At 40.1% G+C, this 17,454-nt stretch overlaps 1 protein-coding gene across 3 annotated transcripts in view; it reads right to left on the bottom strand.

Moving 5' to 3' along the window:
- Window positions 1–17,454, bottom strand: part of BRIP1 (BRCA1 interacting DNA helicase 1) — a 49,713-nt gene that overhangs the window by 14,931 nt on the left and 17,328 nt on the right. For all 3 annotated transcript variants that reach the window (XM_014254889.2, XM_088066273.1, XM_088066274.1), the window contains exons 15-16: window positions 3,220–3,379; window positions 2,752–2,873 (exon numbers count right to left, since the gene is read on the bottom strand). In XM_014254889.2, the coding sequence (XP_014110364.2) occupies window positions 2,752–2,873; window positions 3,220–3,379 (282 nt within the window). The remainder of the gene's footprint in view (window positions 1–2,751; window positions 2,874–3,219; window positions 3,380–17,454) is intronic.

The following is a 17,454-nucleotide window of genomic DNA, read 5'->3' on the forward strand; positions in this document are numbered from 1 at the left end:
AGAAGTTAATTAACAGTATGTTAGCATCAGATAACACTTATGTGGGATTATCCATCTCTTGCTGCCATGTTATTTATGTTCTTTAATATTACAGCTCAATCAAGTTACAAATCATAAAACATATTTAGAAAGCAGGTTGATCACAGACAAGTCATATTAGTGGAGATGAGCCAACATCAAACTGCCAACATAAAATATTGCTCTCCCAAGGACCAATTCCACAATTCCTGCTGGTTGTGCTCAGTCCTGGGAGTATTAAAGGGATTACTCACACAAGCAAAAGCTCTGTGCAGGAGTAAGGGGTTATGGAATTGAGGATTAAGAGGACGTTTATTAACCCAAAACACAGACATTCAAGTGTTTTTTCATGTAGAAGCCAAGCACTTTTTAGTGATTTAAACCAATCCCAGAAGCATATAATTCATGGCTATTCCAAGGGAATTATTAATCACTTGCATTTCCTATTTTTAAAGGAATGTCATTATTAATCATCTTATCAGTTTCCTCCTCTGGTACCTCTACTGAGAACCTATTGCTGTGTGAGAGCCATGGAAGCACAATTTTCTCAGTCCAACCTGCCCTGTGTCACTGTGGTTTGAATTTTATGTCTGCTGAAAACTCAAGGTCCTCCCCAGAAGTTCCAGGTTTCACCCAGTTTTCTGCTTCACCTACAAAATTCGAAGAAACTCCAACCAACTACATCACCACAGCTAATGTTGTAACTATTCTCTAAACTTTAACTGTTTCATTTGGGAATTCCAATTCCTTTCCTGAGCTGAAAAAGTTACTTATCTTCCAAATTTCTTTTATATTTCTACAAAGGCACTAATAACCATCTTCAGAGTGACCCTCCTTCACTTTATCCTTCTTGTTCAAAAAATGAGCATTTATCCAGAATTTTTGGGGATCTGATAAACCTAAAGCCTTGAGCAAAATAAAACCCTGGCCAACACAAAGACATTTAAAATAAAAGCCATTTCCTCCAGCATCCTGCAAGGAGCTCTGCCAGGCAGCAGCTCTGCCAAGCTCATGCTGAGAGACTGGTGCCTGCCCTTCTCTCATCCAGAATTGATCACTGCAGAGCTTTGGGCATTCCCATCTCTAAACACACACACTTAGACCTTGAGCTGCTTGCAATTTGGCAGCTACTGTTTCTAGCCCTACTGAAAAATTTAGGGGTTTTCTTCAGTCTAATTAAAAAAAATAGTGCAACAGAACACTAATTTTTAAAATATAGTTATCAGAAATGGGCTGCAGCACTTGTGATTCTTTTATTTGAAATATTTAGTTGAACTCAAGGTAAAATCAAACCATAATCCACTGTGAAGATAATTCACTCAGAACACATCTTTTTCAATCTAATTTTGTATCATTTAGAACCCAAACCCATTGATTTTCAAGAAATTATTTGGCATTAATTGTTGCCATACAACGGACAAAGGATTTCCAAAATACCTTGTCAGCACATGCCTCTAAAAACCAGCATTTCTAACTCTAGAGAAGAGGCTGAGTACTCTTTAAATGTGAATTTTTACACTACAGTAGAGTGCATTATATTTTAGGAGGACAAAAAAATGTTGTGGCTGAATAAGTGCTCCAAGGAATTCTGCAAACATTGGAAGAACTGCACTAACCCAGTCTCCCTGGTCCTTGTAGGATGTGGGTTTTTCTCAGCAAGGCTGGAATTAGGCACATGCTGCAGACAACAAAGAAGCCTTTGCTTGTTCACTTAAGCTCAGAACACATCTCTCAAACCAAAGCTGAGTCTGTTTGGCCTTTCAAGTGCAAACCTATGATTTTCTTGTTTGATTTGGCATTAGTGAGAACCAGAATCCAGCTGCTCCTGGTATTTATTTATTCTGCGATCTTTCACTTTGTTTCTTGGCTTCTCAGAGTAGCCCCAAAAGCTCTCAGAGGAGCACAGGACAGGGCAGTGACAGTGACTGGGAGCAGTGGCACAGACCACTAGAAAGAAGTGGTATTACAAACTAACCAATAATAAACCTTTTTTTTCAGTAAGCAGAAAGCCTAGAAAAATACCATTCTATATTTATTGGCTTTCTTCTCCTTTCAGCTCTGAAGTGCCTGCTCTAATGGAACATCACCTGTCAGACAAGCCCTGCTCAAGTCAAAAGGAAGGAAGTGTTGAGGTGGGCAATTACACAGCAGTGCAACAGGATGCTGCTTTCACCACCTCCTGAAAAACACAAATACTTTCAGATTTATTTAACTGGAGCTAATTCCAAATGCTATTTTTACAAGGCGCTTACATGTGTTTGCCTAAAGTTACACAAAGTTTGAATATTCCAAATAGTGCTGTCCTCAGTATCCAGGAAGAGTTTATGTTGTGTCATAAATTCATGCTTCAAAATTGTAAGCTAATAAAGCAGCACAAGCTTGGAAAAGGTTTGCAGTTCCACTCTGTGTTGAAGTGGGACACATAATTGTAGTAAAGAAGGCAATGGGATTAGAAAGGTGAGATGGTGCAAGCAGTGGGACATACACAGTTATATTGCAAAATAAGAACATAATTAAATCTTCATCTTTCCACCTGGTTCCTGCAATAACCTGCCTTATTTAAAGCAGCATTTAAAGCTGCTCCCCCACCTCTTAACTGTGCAAGGTAACTCAAAGAATTCAAATGGGGTGGAGAGCAGTTCAAAGGTAAACACAGAGAAAAGTTATTTTGTGCATATTTAGTGTTTTAAAGATGATGTAAAAACCAAGTCCAGCTCTGAAGTGATGTCCTACCTGAAGGTCCTTCACGTTTGGAAAGGGGATTCCGATGGTCACGACTGCCCTGGCGTTCTCATCACAGAAATCCAGCCCCTCACTGACCTTCCCTCTGCACACAGCTACCAGGAGAGCTCCATCTGCAACATGGCAGCAAAACACAGATTATTCCAGGGAGAAGCTGAGCATCAGGAGAAACTTTCACCAAAATCTTTTAAAGTGCTGTTGTAATATAATATAATACACTGGCTGGAAAAGGTGAGTGGCTATAAAAATAGAGACTTTTAGATCCATGAGATTTACTCCACTTTGACCAATAATATTCTGATTTTGACCATCAAATAACAAAATAATTTTACACTATATAATACAGGGGTAATTAATTATGCAAGAACAATGTGTATCTACAACAAAATGTTATATGTTAAACCTTGAATTTTACTTGAAGAGTCTGCATCAACTATTTTAAATGGCTGAAAAATGTACCTTTCTCTCCTTTACATTTGATTGCATCATAGTAGATTTTCAGCAACTCATCAAAGTCACTCTTGGCCCCTCCCTGGGGCTCTGCAATGACTGTTTTAACATCCTCCAACTTTCTCCACAAGCCAGTGTGCATCCAACGATCCTTTAACTTGTCCAGCATCTGAAAACCAACAGAAAAATCCATGTCAGCCACTTGAACTGCTCAAATAAAGCACACAAGGACATTTCTTTTAGTCAATTTCTATTATTCAGTTTTTGTATTTGTAAATGCAAGTTTTCCTGCCATTCACAGAACCTCAGCTGTGCAGCACCTGGGAAACAGGGAGCACTTATTTGGTTAATTAGAAATAATGCAGATTTTTTGAAGTCAAAGCAAAACTCTCTAAATCTATGACAGTGGTCACTAAAGAGCATCTTGTGGTATTCCTCAGAGCAGAGGAATGTCATCCAAAGGAAAATGAAAGTTACCTCTAAGAAGTAACTTTTTTGATTACTAAGTAAGATCAGAAACAAATTCCAAATTAATTTTAAATAAGCCTTTATATGTTAAATTTCCAGAACATTACAACACTTAAAAATTTATATAGAGAAGTTGGGGGAGGAAATATTGATGTAGGATTTATCAATCTCCTCTGCTTCTTGAAGAGTCCATCAGCTTTGTTACACCTACCAAATTCTGAACTGTGCACCATTCTCTCCAAGTCAGAACATCTTCAAATCTCTCAAGCAAATAAACTTGTCCCACTTTTAATGCAAACAGTGAAAATATTGCATTACAGAAATCAAAGTTTAAAATTAGCACAGAACCTGAAGTTAGCTGTGGGGGTCATTCAGTAAATGCATCAACTTCTACATTGGATTTTATCAAGTCAGGGAGCCAAAAAGTCCCACCTCGAGCTGCCCAGCGCTGCCCTCGAGACAAGGGCAAGGCAAGCAACACGTTCCAGAGTGAACCAAGGAGCTCTGGTTCAACTGCCAGAATGAAATCCTTTATTTCACCCTTTTGCTGCTCAGCGATCTTCAGTGAGTTACTGACTCTGTGCAGTTACTGAGGTTCATATATGAGATTTAAACACACAGATTCTGAACTAAGGGCTGTGTTCTTAATGTGTCTGCACTTCCCTCCACTCCCCTCCTGAAGACTTTTCCATATTTTGCTCCAGGCTACATAAACTGCTCCATCTGGAACCTGCACTTGCCCTGCTTCATTCCTCCCAAAGCCACAGCATCCCTTCACTGCAGCCCACTTGTTTCCAGTGCACTCCAGCCAAGATCCCAGGATCCTGAATGGGTGATTGTTACAAAAATAATCTGTCCCATGTCCAAATCCACAGTTTAAGTGCTACTGTGAAGCAGAACTAATGACAACTAATTGTTGTCACATTTGAAAATTTATAAGAAACTGGTTACAGGGCCCTTTGCATTTTTCATGTCCTCAGCATTAAAGATCTGAACTCATTCTCTGACAAGAATTTGGATGGGTTCCTTACAAGAGGGGACAAATGCTGTTATTTTGCATTTTCCCTGTTTTCTCCCAGCCTCTGCTCAGGGAATTACTCTTGCTTTACTCCTGATGTGACACCATTAGCAAGCAAGCACAGAGAGACTAAGTGATGAGTACTAAGAACAGTTTCCCCCCAGCTGTAGCTGCAGAATAAATCATCTCTGCTAAATGTGTCTGTCCTCCTGTCTGTCCCCTTCCCTCCCAGCTCTGTCATTTCCTGGCAGCATCCCGTCTGTAATCTCTTTTTCTATAAAGGTTGTAATCCTGTGACTGAGCAATGAGTGTCCATCTTGCCTTCCCAGCCTGCCACTGTGGCCTCAGTTCTTGGATGTGATGTGGAGATAATTCTGGGAAAGCAAAGAATCAAACACATTACAGCTCTAAGTACATCCATTTGGGATCTGCCAGGGACTGTAACATCATTAACTTCCCCGATTTCATTCCTCCTCCTGTGGAACTGGGGGCTGCCTGGGCCCCACTCAGCAATCCCTGCTCAGCTGGCTCCTAGCACTGCCAGGCATGCCAAGGGGAGCCCAGGGAGAGAACACAGCAGAAACTTGGGTAGAGCTGAATTTCACACTCACATTGATAAAACCAGCCAGACTTTGACTTCTAAGGGTCACTCACCCCTGATTTTCTCCTCTCCTCTCATCCCACCTAGTGGTATTTCTCACTAACACACCCCTAGGAAATGTTCTTGCCAGAAGGGCAAGATTCCTCACAAAAATTCCTTAATCCCTCAATTCCACTGTATTTCTCTTGTATTTGAAAGAAGTAAGATTTATATTCACAACTGCAAAGATGGTAGGAGAAAGCCTTTATCCAAATTCTTAAGAAAACATCTTTTCTTTTTGTGGGCTCCCCAGCCCCTCCAGGCAAGTCTCTTGGACCAAGCTTCAGGTTTCTTGTTTCATTGACAGCAACCATCACAACAGAAAATCTGTGATTTTGATGGAAATACGGAAATTATTTATGAAATCTTTGGCAAGAATAGAGAAATTCATTTAATTCACACAACAGCTATTACCTCTTCCATTAATGGAGTTTGCTAGATATGGAAACTTCCCTTGTATCCACAAAAACACAGGACCCATGGCATGGACAGACACTAAAACAACAAGAATTATGAAGCTGACTGAATACAAATAAATAAAATATAGAACACACACATGCCTCAAAAGAGCCAGGAACCAAGTGCGGGTTTCTCATAAAAAATTATTTCACTTTGGGCTGGAAAAGTGCAAATGGGAGCAAGATCTAATGCCAGGAATCACAGGAAGGAACCATTAATGCCCCCAGTCAGTCACTCCTCCTACCCAAGGGAATAATAGTTCCTGCACTGGAAGGCAGCCTGTGTATATTTTATTAAATCCCTTAAAAATGGATTCTCAAATGGTTTATTAACAAATGGTCTTCCTCCAAGAGAGCAGAAAATCTTGTTAGGAAGAATCTGTCATCTTCCCATGCAGGAGGGATGTGCACTGGGATAACTTTTCCCTTTTCTTCCTTTCTGCAATTTAAAGACACCTGTAAGCTATGATCCATAAAAACTTGGAGCTCAGTGTTTAGCTCTACCATCCATCTATGCCAGCATTCCCTTTTGAAGCAGTTTTTGAAGTATTCTGGAAGTTTGGGGATGGGGGGAGCTGTTTTCTCCTTCCATTATGCTGCACTCCAAAGCCAAACCCTCCTGTGTGTGCCCACAAAGGAGAAGCTTTGTCCTTTTCCATTTGCTGCTTTGCTTTATACTGTGCCAAAAATCACATTAGGGGGCTCCCAGGTCATGAAGCAAACCCAGAGATTTGTTGAATGTATTTCACCCTAAGGCAAGTTGATTGTAATTTGCACCATTGGATCAAACTTGGGGTGCTAACTTCAGGTTGCTGGGGATGTGCTTTTCCTGCAGGATCCATCACCTCCTGGCAGGGAGTTGTGGAGTAGAAAATAGCTGAGAAGAGAGTAGGTCTAACAGAAAATTACAGGCTCAGTTTAGCTCTTGTCCTGCTAATTTCTTTGCATAAAATAGTCCTTAAATATTTTAGCATTCATTCAAGTCATGAATGGATCCACTTTGTCATCTGAAAAAAAAGTATCACAGAAATAATCAAAAGCGCTTGAAGAAGCAACAAAACACCTAAAAATATCCAAGGATGCTCCAGAGCAGTACAGGACAAAAAGGATAATGACCTAAGAAGCACCTGACAGCTATATTAAAATAGCTCTGATTTTACTGGGTAGTTCAACAACTCTTAACTATTTAAAAATAATTATCATTGCAATTGCATTGAGTCCTTGTGCACCTGTAAAACTAAGAGGTGTCCTGTTTCCCCCACATTTATACAATAACTGAACAAAAGGTATTTCAAGGTGAACAGAACTTACAGAAACGTATTGAAACCCTTCTTAAAAATCTGCCATTATACTCTAAAATAACCCCACTTCTTCAAACTTTGCTTTTTTTCATCTTGGTTCTATGTGATGATACCAAGTTGCACTTTTCATTGTTATTCAAATATTCAGGTAGTTGGAGGGAAGGAAGGAAAGAGCCATTAGGTTTTTCTTAATAAAAATCACAGTATTGGTACCACTGTCAGTGCAAAAAGTCTGAGCACCCCAAGGGACCAGCACTGATCTAAAAGCCTTTTCCCTGTGTTTGCTCCCAGGATTTTCTTTGTGAATAAGCACTGCTTCAAATCAAAGCGTGTCTCCAGTGGGCTGGAAACATGTTTGAAGGGTCAAACAGAAGTTCTATAGGCAGGCAGCACAAAACTCCAGAGATGGCAACAGGAGCCATGGCAGCAGGAACTGAGCTGCTCCACACTGGGCTCCCTCCAGGAGAACTCAGCAATGGTACAGCAACAGGGTCTGCTCCAGCTGGGAATGAGAGGGAGCCTCTGGCACCCAAAGGGAACCTCTGGGCATCAAAGGGAGCCTCTGGGCATCAAAGGGAGGTGCTGGAAGAAAACAGGACTCATCCCCACCACCAACATGGAGAGTGCCACAGAGACTCCCAGTGCTGCTCCAACCATTGCTGTCCAGTGTTTGTATCTTGCCAGAAAAATAACAGGTGGCACAACCAAACAAAGAGGTGTTGTTTGGTTTTTTTTAACTCTAAAAACCTTTAAATTCACTTGAGAAGAAATGCACTTCCCTTGTTTTGCTACAAAATGTTTCCCCCATTTGGGCTGCCTGCAAAAAAACCAAGTACAGGTTGCTTTGCATCACAGAACAACTCAGCCTCCACCTGCATCAGCTGCCTCCTCTCTTCCTTTTAGTGAAAATAAATATAAAAATTAAAAAACACAAAAACATACACTGACAGGTCCTTCTGCAACTTTAAGCTGTTAGGCTGGAGGACATCATATTTTCCACTCAAGCAATCCTCTGCTGGTCTCAAGGCACAGATGTTTTTATCATGGCTCTAATTCCAGAGGCATTGCATTCCCTTTTTCAGAAGCGTCCAGGAGGAGATTTGCTGAGTCAGCTGCTTACCTACAGCTGGAAGCTTTTGTTCCAATCCCTCTGGTCCCAGGACAATCACCTGGATGAATGGTCTACTTTCATTATGAAAGGATGGAACTGTCCCTATATTAGTGATAATCCTAAAACATATTCAGTCATTGAATCAAGGCATTGCTTCAACGCAGCGACCTTAAATTCCTGTTTTTTCAAAGGAACCCTGGAGAGTGGATCTGGCCAGACTTCACCCTTTTTTTTTTTGGCATTACAGGTTCTTATTAAATTAAGTTCTTCAAGGATTAAGATGGTTTGGAGAAGTAGAGCACTAGCAGAAGTTATTTGATAGTTCTTGAACTAAAACCTTTGCCAAAACTTGGTACCAAATGACCCAGAATCCTACAGGCAACTGAGCTCCAGGAATATTGGAACTCTTCACTTTGGGGAAAAAAAAGATTTTACAGAATTTACCAATGTGGGGGTCACAGGATCATTAATTTATTCAATTTCCACTTTTGGTTAAAAAACAAACTAACCAACTCCAAAACAAAAGCCAACAACAGCAACAACAACAAAAAGGGCCTTTGAGGTTAAAAGTGAACAGGAAGAAAACAAGAGAAGGAAGAAAAGAAACAGAGGAATGAAATGGGAATTAAAGATTGAAGGGGCAAGAATAAACTGCCTGGAAAGACTGGTGTGAAAGGAAAATTGAGTTTCCTTCCAAAAATAGGAGGGAAAATGTTTGGGACAGCTAACCAATAAGCTCTAAATGTCCATTATCCCAATCTTTGAGATCAGTTAGGAACAGCACCCTAGAACTGTGAAAAACAGCACCACAAAAAGCACAATGTCCCTCAACAAGAGCAAAAGGGTTCAAAAACAAGCAAAGAAACCCAACCACTATTGTCAAAATCACCAAAAAATATTCCCCACTTTAAGAAGGACTAAGACTATTCACCTCTGGGCCACTAGTCATTTACCCAATTGGCAGAAATAATTAACATTTCACCTTTTCTTCTTCTTAATCACCCCATACACTTTGTCAAAGTGCATTTTAATCACATTTTTCACCAAAAAAAAAAGAGGAAAGCCCCAGTTTTGCTCAACACCCAGACATTTGCACTGCTCTGGGCTGGAACTCCACCAGCCAAGAATAACTGAGGCCATTGAATTATTTAAAGCAGTTGTTTGCACTCAATTAGATTTTCATGAAAGGTTAAGCAAGAGGCTGATTCACAGCCCCTCCTCATGTTTATGGGAGGGTTCTAACACAGGACAAGGTATTTAAAATTCATTCATTTGAATGACTGAGCCAATGGAAAATATAAATGCATTTTTTCACCAAAAAAAGGTATTTTAAACTTCAAATTTCATTTCCTCAGCTTCCAATTCTAACAGATTTAATTTCAAGAGAACATGAAAATATCTGTGCCAAAATATTTCATTTATGAAGTAAAATTTGCTTTCGAAATAAAACTTTAAATTCTCACTGTTAATAGGAAACTGGAGAGAAATACTAAATGTCCACGTAAATACACGTGCACAGGATAATCTTGTCTTTATGGATCAAAAATAAATTGATTTAATGCAGCATTTTAATGAAAACAGGCCACACAAGGATGTTATTCCAATTGAGGAGAGGCTCCACCTGTTTTCTCCTTCACATTTCCCAACTGTTTGTTATATCAGGAGGCATCATCCAGCAATGCAGAGAAAGGTTCTGAACCTGCCTGGTTCCCACAGTGATAATTTCAGTGAATTCCTGCCTCATTTCCTTTCCCAAAGCCTCACAGAGCCTCTGGAATGAAATGTTTCAGAAGAGCAAAATAGAAAATACTAAAAAAAAAAAAAATTTAAAAAAAAAAAAATTATTAATCCAAGGGATGCACAGGGATCTGGAGCCATGTCACACATTTATTCTGATATTCTACATTTTTCCCAGAGACTCTGAATTGTCCTTATGTACTCATGGAGTCTGTCCTCAGCACTTGTTCCTGAGAAAAACTGCCCTGGATTGCAAATCTACAGCACTGTGCTATTTCAGGAGATTTTTCACTTAATCTCTCTATTCCTTCACAGCAGAAAATGAGTTTGAAGGATAAAATTTTAAAACCATGGAAGTGTGATTTTGAAGAATTTCCATGCAAAAGGTGTCATTTTAAATTGAGAAGTACCATACTTATTTTCTCAAGGAGAATTTTAAACAAGAATGAAATAAACCCAAATATTTAGGGTCAAGAATGGTGTTGAGATCCCCACATATGGTGGGAAATGTGGGGTAAAATCTGTGCTCATCCACACAGACACTGCAGGGGAAATAAAAAAAAGGGAAAAATTAAATAGATAAAGCTACTGTGCAACTCAACTCCATAATTCAACTAAACCCTGACCACGGTGAAAAACTCTGTATTATGAACAAGATTCTGATCACCATGTGCACACTCCAGCACAATAAAAGGTGAATAATTCATCATCATTTTCAAAGGCAAAGTATGCATCACTCAACTTGGGGGCAGCACGGGGGATTTCACTGGCAGGATTTTTCTTTGGGGACAATGACAAAGTGCCGCTCACCAGCAGGAAACTGAAGCACTGAAGTGTGTTCCATGTGCCATAAATCAACACTGCAGCCACAGGATGTCTCTCTGGTCCCAACATACCATCAATTTTTCAATAACCTCCTTAAATAATGGAAAACGTGAACGGCGACAACAGTAATGAAAAATGAAATGTTTTGCACGCCAAAGACTTTAGAATAACACAGTTAATATGTTGCTTCTGCAGCTAAAGAAGCTTTTTTTATAGAAATCTTCTCCCAGAAAACCCAACAAAACAAGCTGGAGAGTCTTTGTTCAGTCTTTGAGCTCCGTGGCAGCTGTTTAGGAACAACCTGGTTCAAAACAAGGTTTCTTTTGTGGTTTTAAAATTAACCAAGACAACAAGTTCTGTGTTCCAGGAACTGCTTGTACATCCACCCTAGGCTATCATTACACCTTCCCATCCCAGGGAGGGAAAATCCTTCGTGCAAAGAGAGCTCTCCAGGAAAAAAAAGTGATTTTTAAAAGGACGGTTTAAATCCCAGTCTGGAATAAAAAGGAAAATGATGAACTGGTCAGGGATGAAGTCAACATCTCCACTGCTGCTCTTTCCCAGCCAGAAGCCAAGCTCAGTCATCTCTGACCTCCTTGTTTTTACAGAATAAAGGGAAAAAATAATCCAAGGTTGTTTTAGCGGCACGTCAGCAGTGAAGCACACAAGTGCTGGGAGAGCTGAGCCAAAGGGAGGAGCAGCCTCATCCCGGGCACGGGGCCAAGCAGGGCCACCAGGCTGCCCCAGGAGCTGGGACAAGGCAGCTCCTGGCACTGGGAACCTGCCCCAGCCTGCCAGGGAGCCAGCTCTGAGCTGCCCCAGTGTCCCAGCTGGAAGTGCTTTGTGTCCCTCCAGCACACGTTAGACAATTGGAAATAAATAAATAAATGAGCTAAGTATTTCTTCCAAGTACCCAACTCGAGCCCTTCTCTTCTGACCTCTAAAAGAAAATTAGAAAGAAATAACAGACTTTTCTGATTCTTAGGAAAATAATTTCCCACTTCACGATCAAAAATAGGAAGTGAAAGCTGAAAACAAAGTTTTTACCGTAGCACATTGCAAGTTATTTGTTTTGAAATTTTTTTGCTAAAAATTAGTCTATTACTGAGCTGTAAAATGAATCAAAAGGCAATGAATACTCTTTAGAACACATCACTCACTAATTAAATGTTCTCACACAGAAGAACATTTGCTTACCCTATCAGGAGGTAAAACTAAGGCATGATTATTCTAAGACACAAGTTCATGGGTCCCAGACCCCCCCAGTGATGTCAAATTTCTCTGAATTTAAAATAGCCCAAGTATTCCTTTCCATTCATTTAGTATTCAGATTCTTGTATGAGCTGTTACACTGCTGATGCAGAACATGCTCCCTAAATAAATCCTTTCCAGTTATTTTCTCTCATATCTGGTGTTTTCACACATGAAGAAGTCACATCTCTCCCACATCAGGCATGGAATCTTTCACAGACATGGCAAAGGGACCAAAAATTCTGCAGGTTGTAAAGGTTCAGAACAGCATTAATGTTTAAATAACCTGGGCAGGACACACCTTTTTAGAATAATGTTGCTTATGGATATTATTCCCTGTTCACAACTGCTTTCTTTCCCTTTCATTAAAGGCTCCTGAGGAAAAAGACATGTTCACTCTGTTATTTACTATTAGGACTCCATCATTCACAGAGTGCAAACTTCTTGACTGTGAAAACTTATTTTCAATGCAGTTCCTACTTAAATGGAGGAAAAATATGCAAGCAGCAAGTGTTAATTACAAGGGAAATTGGAGCATGTGTTAACGAGCTACAACAATTCAGCTTGCAGCACTTTGACAAGTCAGAGCTCAGAAGTGAGAAACAATAATACATTTTTCGTTTATTTTCCTGATGCTGTCTGCTCAGGGTATTTAAATTAACAGTGCAATAAAATATTAAACGGCCCAACTCTCAGGGTGTGAAATTCACAGGCCAAACACTCATCTGCCAGCATGGCAGATAATTTTTTTAGACATAATATCCAATAATCTGCCACGACTGTCGCTCCAGATTGGGCTTTATCTGACGAGCAGCACCAGCAGCAAGGAGCTGCTCTGTGTAAAAAGCAAGTGCCACAGGGCACCTGAATTATTGCACAGCCCTTGCTGGTCATCACAGCAGCTCAGCAAGTCATGAGCAGTGTGTCTGTTCATTCTTTGCAGGCTGGAATTCAAAAAGAAAATGTGGGACCCAAAGCACACGTGGGAATTTCCCCTGGGCCGAGGGGAACATTCCAGCACAAGGAGGAACAAAGTGGGAAAGGGTCTCAGGGCAGGGACAGCAAACAGCTCCAATCCCACTGCTGCTGAGGCTCTGCACAGCACCAGGAGTCACAACAGGGCATTCCTTTCATATCACCTCACCCATATCTCCAGTCACCCAGAATATCCACCTGAGTGCCTCTCCAGTTATTTGGTTAATTCCCAGTCAGACAGAGCCAGTTAAGGATGCTGCAAACTCACACCACCAGCATCAGAACATCAGCCACAGTGAAAAAAATCAGGATTTCTAAAGGAGGATCTTTATAGATTCTCCAATTACAGTCAATCACTGGAAAACATATTAAAAATAAATAGAAACAAGAAAATGTTTCATCCCTGAGACTGAAAATGAAAAAGGATGATCTTGGAATGTGCAATTGCTCTTCCCTTGAGCTGTCTCTGACACTTCTCTGACCTCCTGATGAGCCACCACAGTTCACAAAGCCACCTGGAAACTAACTAGGAAAAAAAATGAATAAAAAGGATAAAAACTTTTCCTTTGCTCAGAAGATCCAGAGAGTAGCACAAGAAAAGTCACAGGGAAAGGGGGAAGAACCTGCTCATTCAGCCACAGGCTCCTGGATAATCTCCTCCAAGGTCTCAAAGCATCCCTAACATTTGGATTGTCTCCAATTTCCCAGAAATCAGGAAAACCATTCCATAATTGGTCTGTACATCTATGATCCTGTCATACTATTTAAGAAGGAAAACACATTTTGCAATTATCCAGATTGTCAGTTATCATCCCCAAAGATAAAATTTTATCTTGGCCCGCAGTTGGTAACCAAGCAGTGGCGGAAAAAAACAACCACAAAAAATAACAAAACTCAGACAACTCAAGGTCAAAGAATTCTAAATTAAAACCTTCTAATAAATCATTAAAGTTTAGGAGAACTTCAGCTATCCAACACTTCAGTTATTCCTTTGCAGAATCCAGCACTATTCTGGCTGTGAGTTTGCTGTAGTCTCTGTAATTCCACAAGAAAAGATCCTGCCAGCTCCATCTGCAAATTTAGTTTGGCGCAGTTGGATTGAAATGATGACATTAAGGATAAATATTATATACCTGGTTATACAAAAACTCTCATTCCAATTATTGTTGTATGGAGTTTATCATTCCTTCTGCTACTGTTTTTTCTATTTAAAGTAATTTCACAACAGCTCAAAGCAGAGCAAAGTGTTGTGAGGGAATGGTTAAAATCTTCCCTCCCACACAGGGATTTTTGCAGACATTTCTATGCCCAAGACAATGGGAAAAGCAAACTGTAGACTTCAGGAATCACATTAAGATTTACAGGAGCTCTTGGAGCTCTCAGAAGACACCTCAGATAATTGTATTTTTGGATGACTGGGAGAGTCTCAACAGCAAGACAGTTTATATGACTGATATTGAAATGATGGAAAATAGAGAATTAAACTGAAAGTAGATACTGTATATGATTAATGGGGAATAAAACCCCATAAAATAAAAAGAAGCTGAGATAAAGTTCAAAAAGAGAACTACCAGTGCAGGGGAAGAGCAAAAAAGCAAGCATGGAAGAAATAATAATAGACAAGTAAAATGAAATTCTATCTACATTTATTAGGTGCAAATGTTGAAATGAATAATTTGGGAGCCATTAGAATTCACTTTTTTAGAGCACATTTTTGCCAAATCATAGCCCATCAGACAGAAATTACCTCCCTCAGATTTTCAACAGAGGAAGAATAAAGGACCAGCTTTAAACCTGGCAAGGAGCCTTTCCCTCCAAAGAGAAATAAAACCCCAAAGGTCACTGTGGTGTCAGAGCCCTTTCAGGGGCAGCACCAAAACAGCTCCTGGCCCTCCCAGGGCACGGCTCAGTCCAGTGCTCCAAGCCCCAGATGCTCCTCAGGGTTGTTTAATTACTGCTCTCTCACCCTGCTCTTTTTTTCGGCAGAACTTTGAGGCTGAAGGGTGCCAGGACTCTGTCCCTAAAGCCCTCTGCAGCGTTGGGGTCTCTCAGCCGCTGCCACAGCACCACTGCAGCTGTTTGGCTCACACAAATGAGGCTTCTGGAGAAAGAGAAAACCTCTCCCTCGGGAGCAGAAAGCAAAGCTGGGCAGAAAGTGAGCATCATTATTAATTTACAATTATTTCGTAACCTACCCCTGAAATGCCAAACCTGTTTAAAGGCCTCTTCCTTTCCATCCCAGGGATATTGGGCATTAACTGCAGTCAAAACATCTAAAATTGGATGAGACATTGAAACATTCTCGTTTCCCGTAGCATTTTGAGGCTGTAACTGTGTCCATTACATTCTCTAACACTAAAATTATGCAGAAAGTTAATGTTGATGTAACGTTAAAGAAGAAATTTCTGCCATAAATGACACAAACAGATCCCTACACCCTGCAAATATTTACACACAGGTGTAAATATCCTCTTCAAAGCCCTCCTACAGCTGTCAACAGAAACATCAAGGAGAATATTACTCTTGATGAAGCATTTATTCCTGCATATAATACAGAAATACACCCAACAGAAAAAGTTCAGCCTTTTTATGGAACTTATTCCTCAGAGCACCATCTGCAGTGCAAAGAACTATTTTCCTATTTAATTTCAAATTCACCTTTTAACTGCATGAACCTAATGGTTTCAAATTTTTCCTTTGTACACAATACGAGCAAAGACGCTGTGGAATGTTTCTCTCTTATCTGGATATTGTCATTTTACTGTCTCAAACTTCTAAAAACAAGCTTTTGGCTGGGGAGGAAATCAGTCAGCATCAGACCTAGTGGGGAAACCCTGCACTTGCTCAATGTCTGTGGCTCTTACATAGTTCCAGATGTTCAGAACATTAATAATGCACTAACTCAAAACCTCTTTTTGAAACTTTAGAATGTGCAAATTGCATTAAAACCTCTTTGCCCTCATTAATGGTATTGTTACAATCCCAGTACTCTGGAAAATGTTTTTTGGCATTTGTTTAACTTTGTGATATTGCCATTTTACCCATTTTAACAGCCAGCGCTCAAATCTTAATGCTTTTAATAGGCTGGGCTAAACAGACTACCATCCTTTGGAAATTTATTGAAGTAATTTATTAAATAAGTAAAAGTTGTCTGAAAGCAGCATTGTTTGTTTTATTGATGGCAGAAAAAATGGGTTTCTTATCATTTATTTACAAACCCATGTTTCAGGAAAGTTTTAGAAATGAAAATATTGTCTTTTCAGAGTTCTATTCATTGTCTGTTACTGAAACACTTGTTAAAAGCAAGAATTTTTACCAGTCTCATGTATCTCAATAAGAAAAGGCTCTGTCTGAAATGAAGAAGAGCCAGACATTGAGAATTAATCATGAAATGATATCCCTCCCTCAGCCTGTCATATCTGAGGGTGCCACATTTACATCAGGCCAGGGTTTCAATCCACATGGACACGGCTAGAGGTTAAACTGAGGCCCCTCCTGTTGATTCCAAATAACTCCCCTGAACCTGAAGATTCTCAGTCTGTTGAAATCAGCTCCACACTGCTCAGAGTTAATTAATATTGTTAATTCCTGCCTATCTGGAGCTGTGGGAGGGTGCCAAGAGCGGTTTGTCAGCACAAGGGCAAACACCTGCCTGAGACTCCTCTGCAGGTTTGGTGGATACCTGACACAGGGAGAGGGAGCCAAGCAACAAAGAGAGGAGTTCCAGCCCAAAGGGATTTGCTGTCACCCAATCCTGGCTGTTCCCACTCCAGAAAACATCATCAGCCCCAGAGAGCAGGAAAATGGGATGAGACTGACAGAGCTTGAACTCTGAACTAGCAGCTCCTGAAGTTATGAGACAGATAAAAACCCAGCTGTGAAATTTAGCATTTATTTTTGCAAGTGGCAAAAGTTGCTGGGTGTCATCACTATAACCTTACCTCAAAATTCTCAAGGAAAACAGCCAGTGCAATGCAGCATTAATCATCAATATGCTAATTTACGCTAATTGTGCCACTACTCCATGATCATGAAACAGTTTGGGTTGCAAGGAACATTTAAATAGGATCCAGTCCAACCTCCCTGCAACAAGCTCAAGTTTTCAAGCAGAGAATTCTTATCAGTTCCTAAGTTTTCCTGTTGAAAATACTCATTCAAACCCTTTTCAGCTAAAACTGTAAAAATTTTGCTTCCAAGTGATGACTCCTCAATTAGCAGATCCAAATTAATCAACTATGCCTCAGAGAACAAACCAAACCAACATTAACATCATTGTCCAAAGCTTGTTTTGTTAAAAAAAAAAAAAAAAGCTACTAAGAAAGGTCAGTTAATTCATCATGATGGATTATCACCAAAATTTATAAGCATTAGCATTTTTCTCCTTGCTGGAGAGTCTGACTTTGATATGACACATATTGAATGAATCATCCAAGATGCAGGCACCAGGCAAGATATATCTT

This window comes from Pseudopodoces humilis, chromosome 23 (assembly GCF_049639895.1).
Source record: "Pseudopodoces humilis isolate 2021_Gansu_Grassland_sample_001 chromosome 23, ASM4963989v1, whole genome shotgun sequence".
Lineage (NCBI taxonomy): Eukaryota > Metazoa > Chordata > Aves > Passeriformes > Paridae > Pseudopodoces > Pseudopodoces humilis.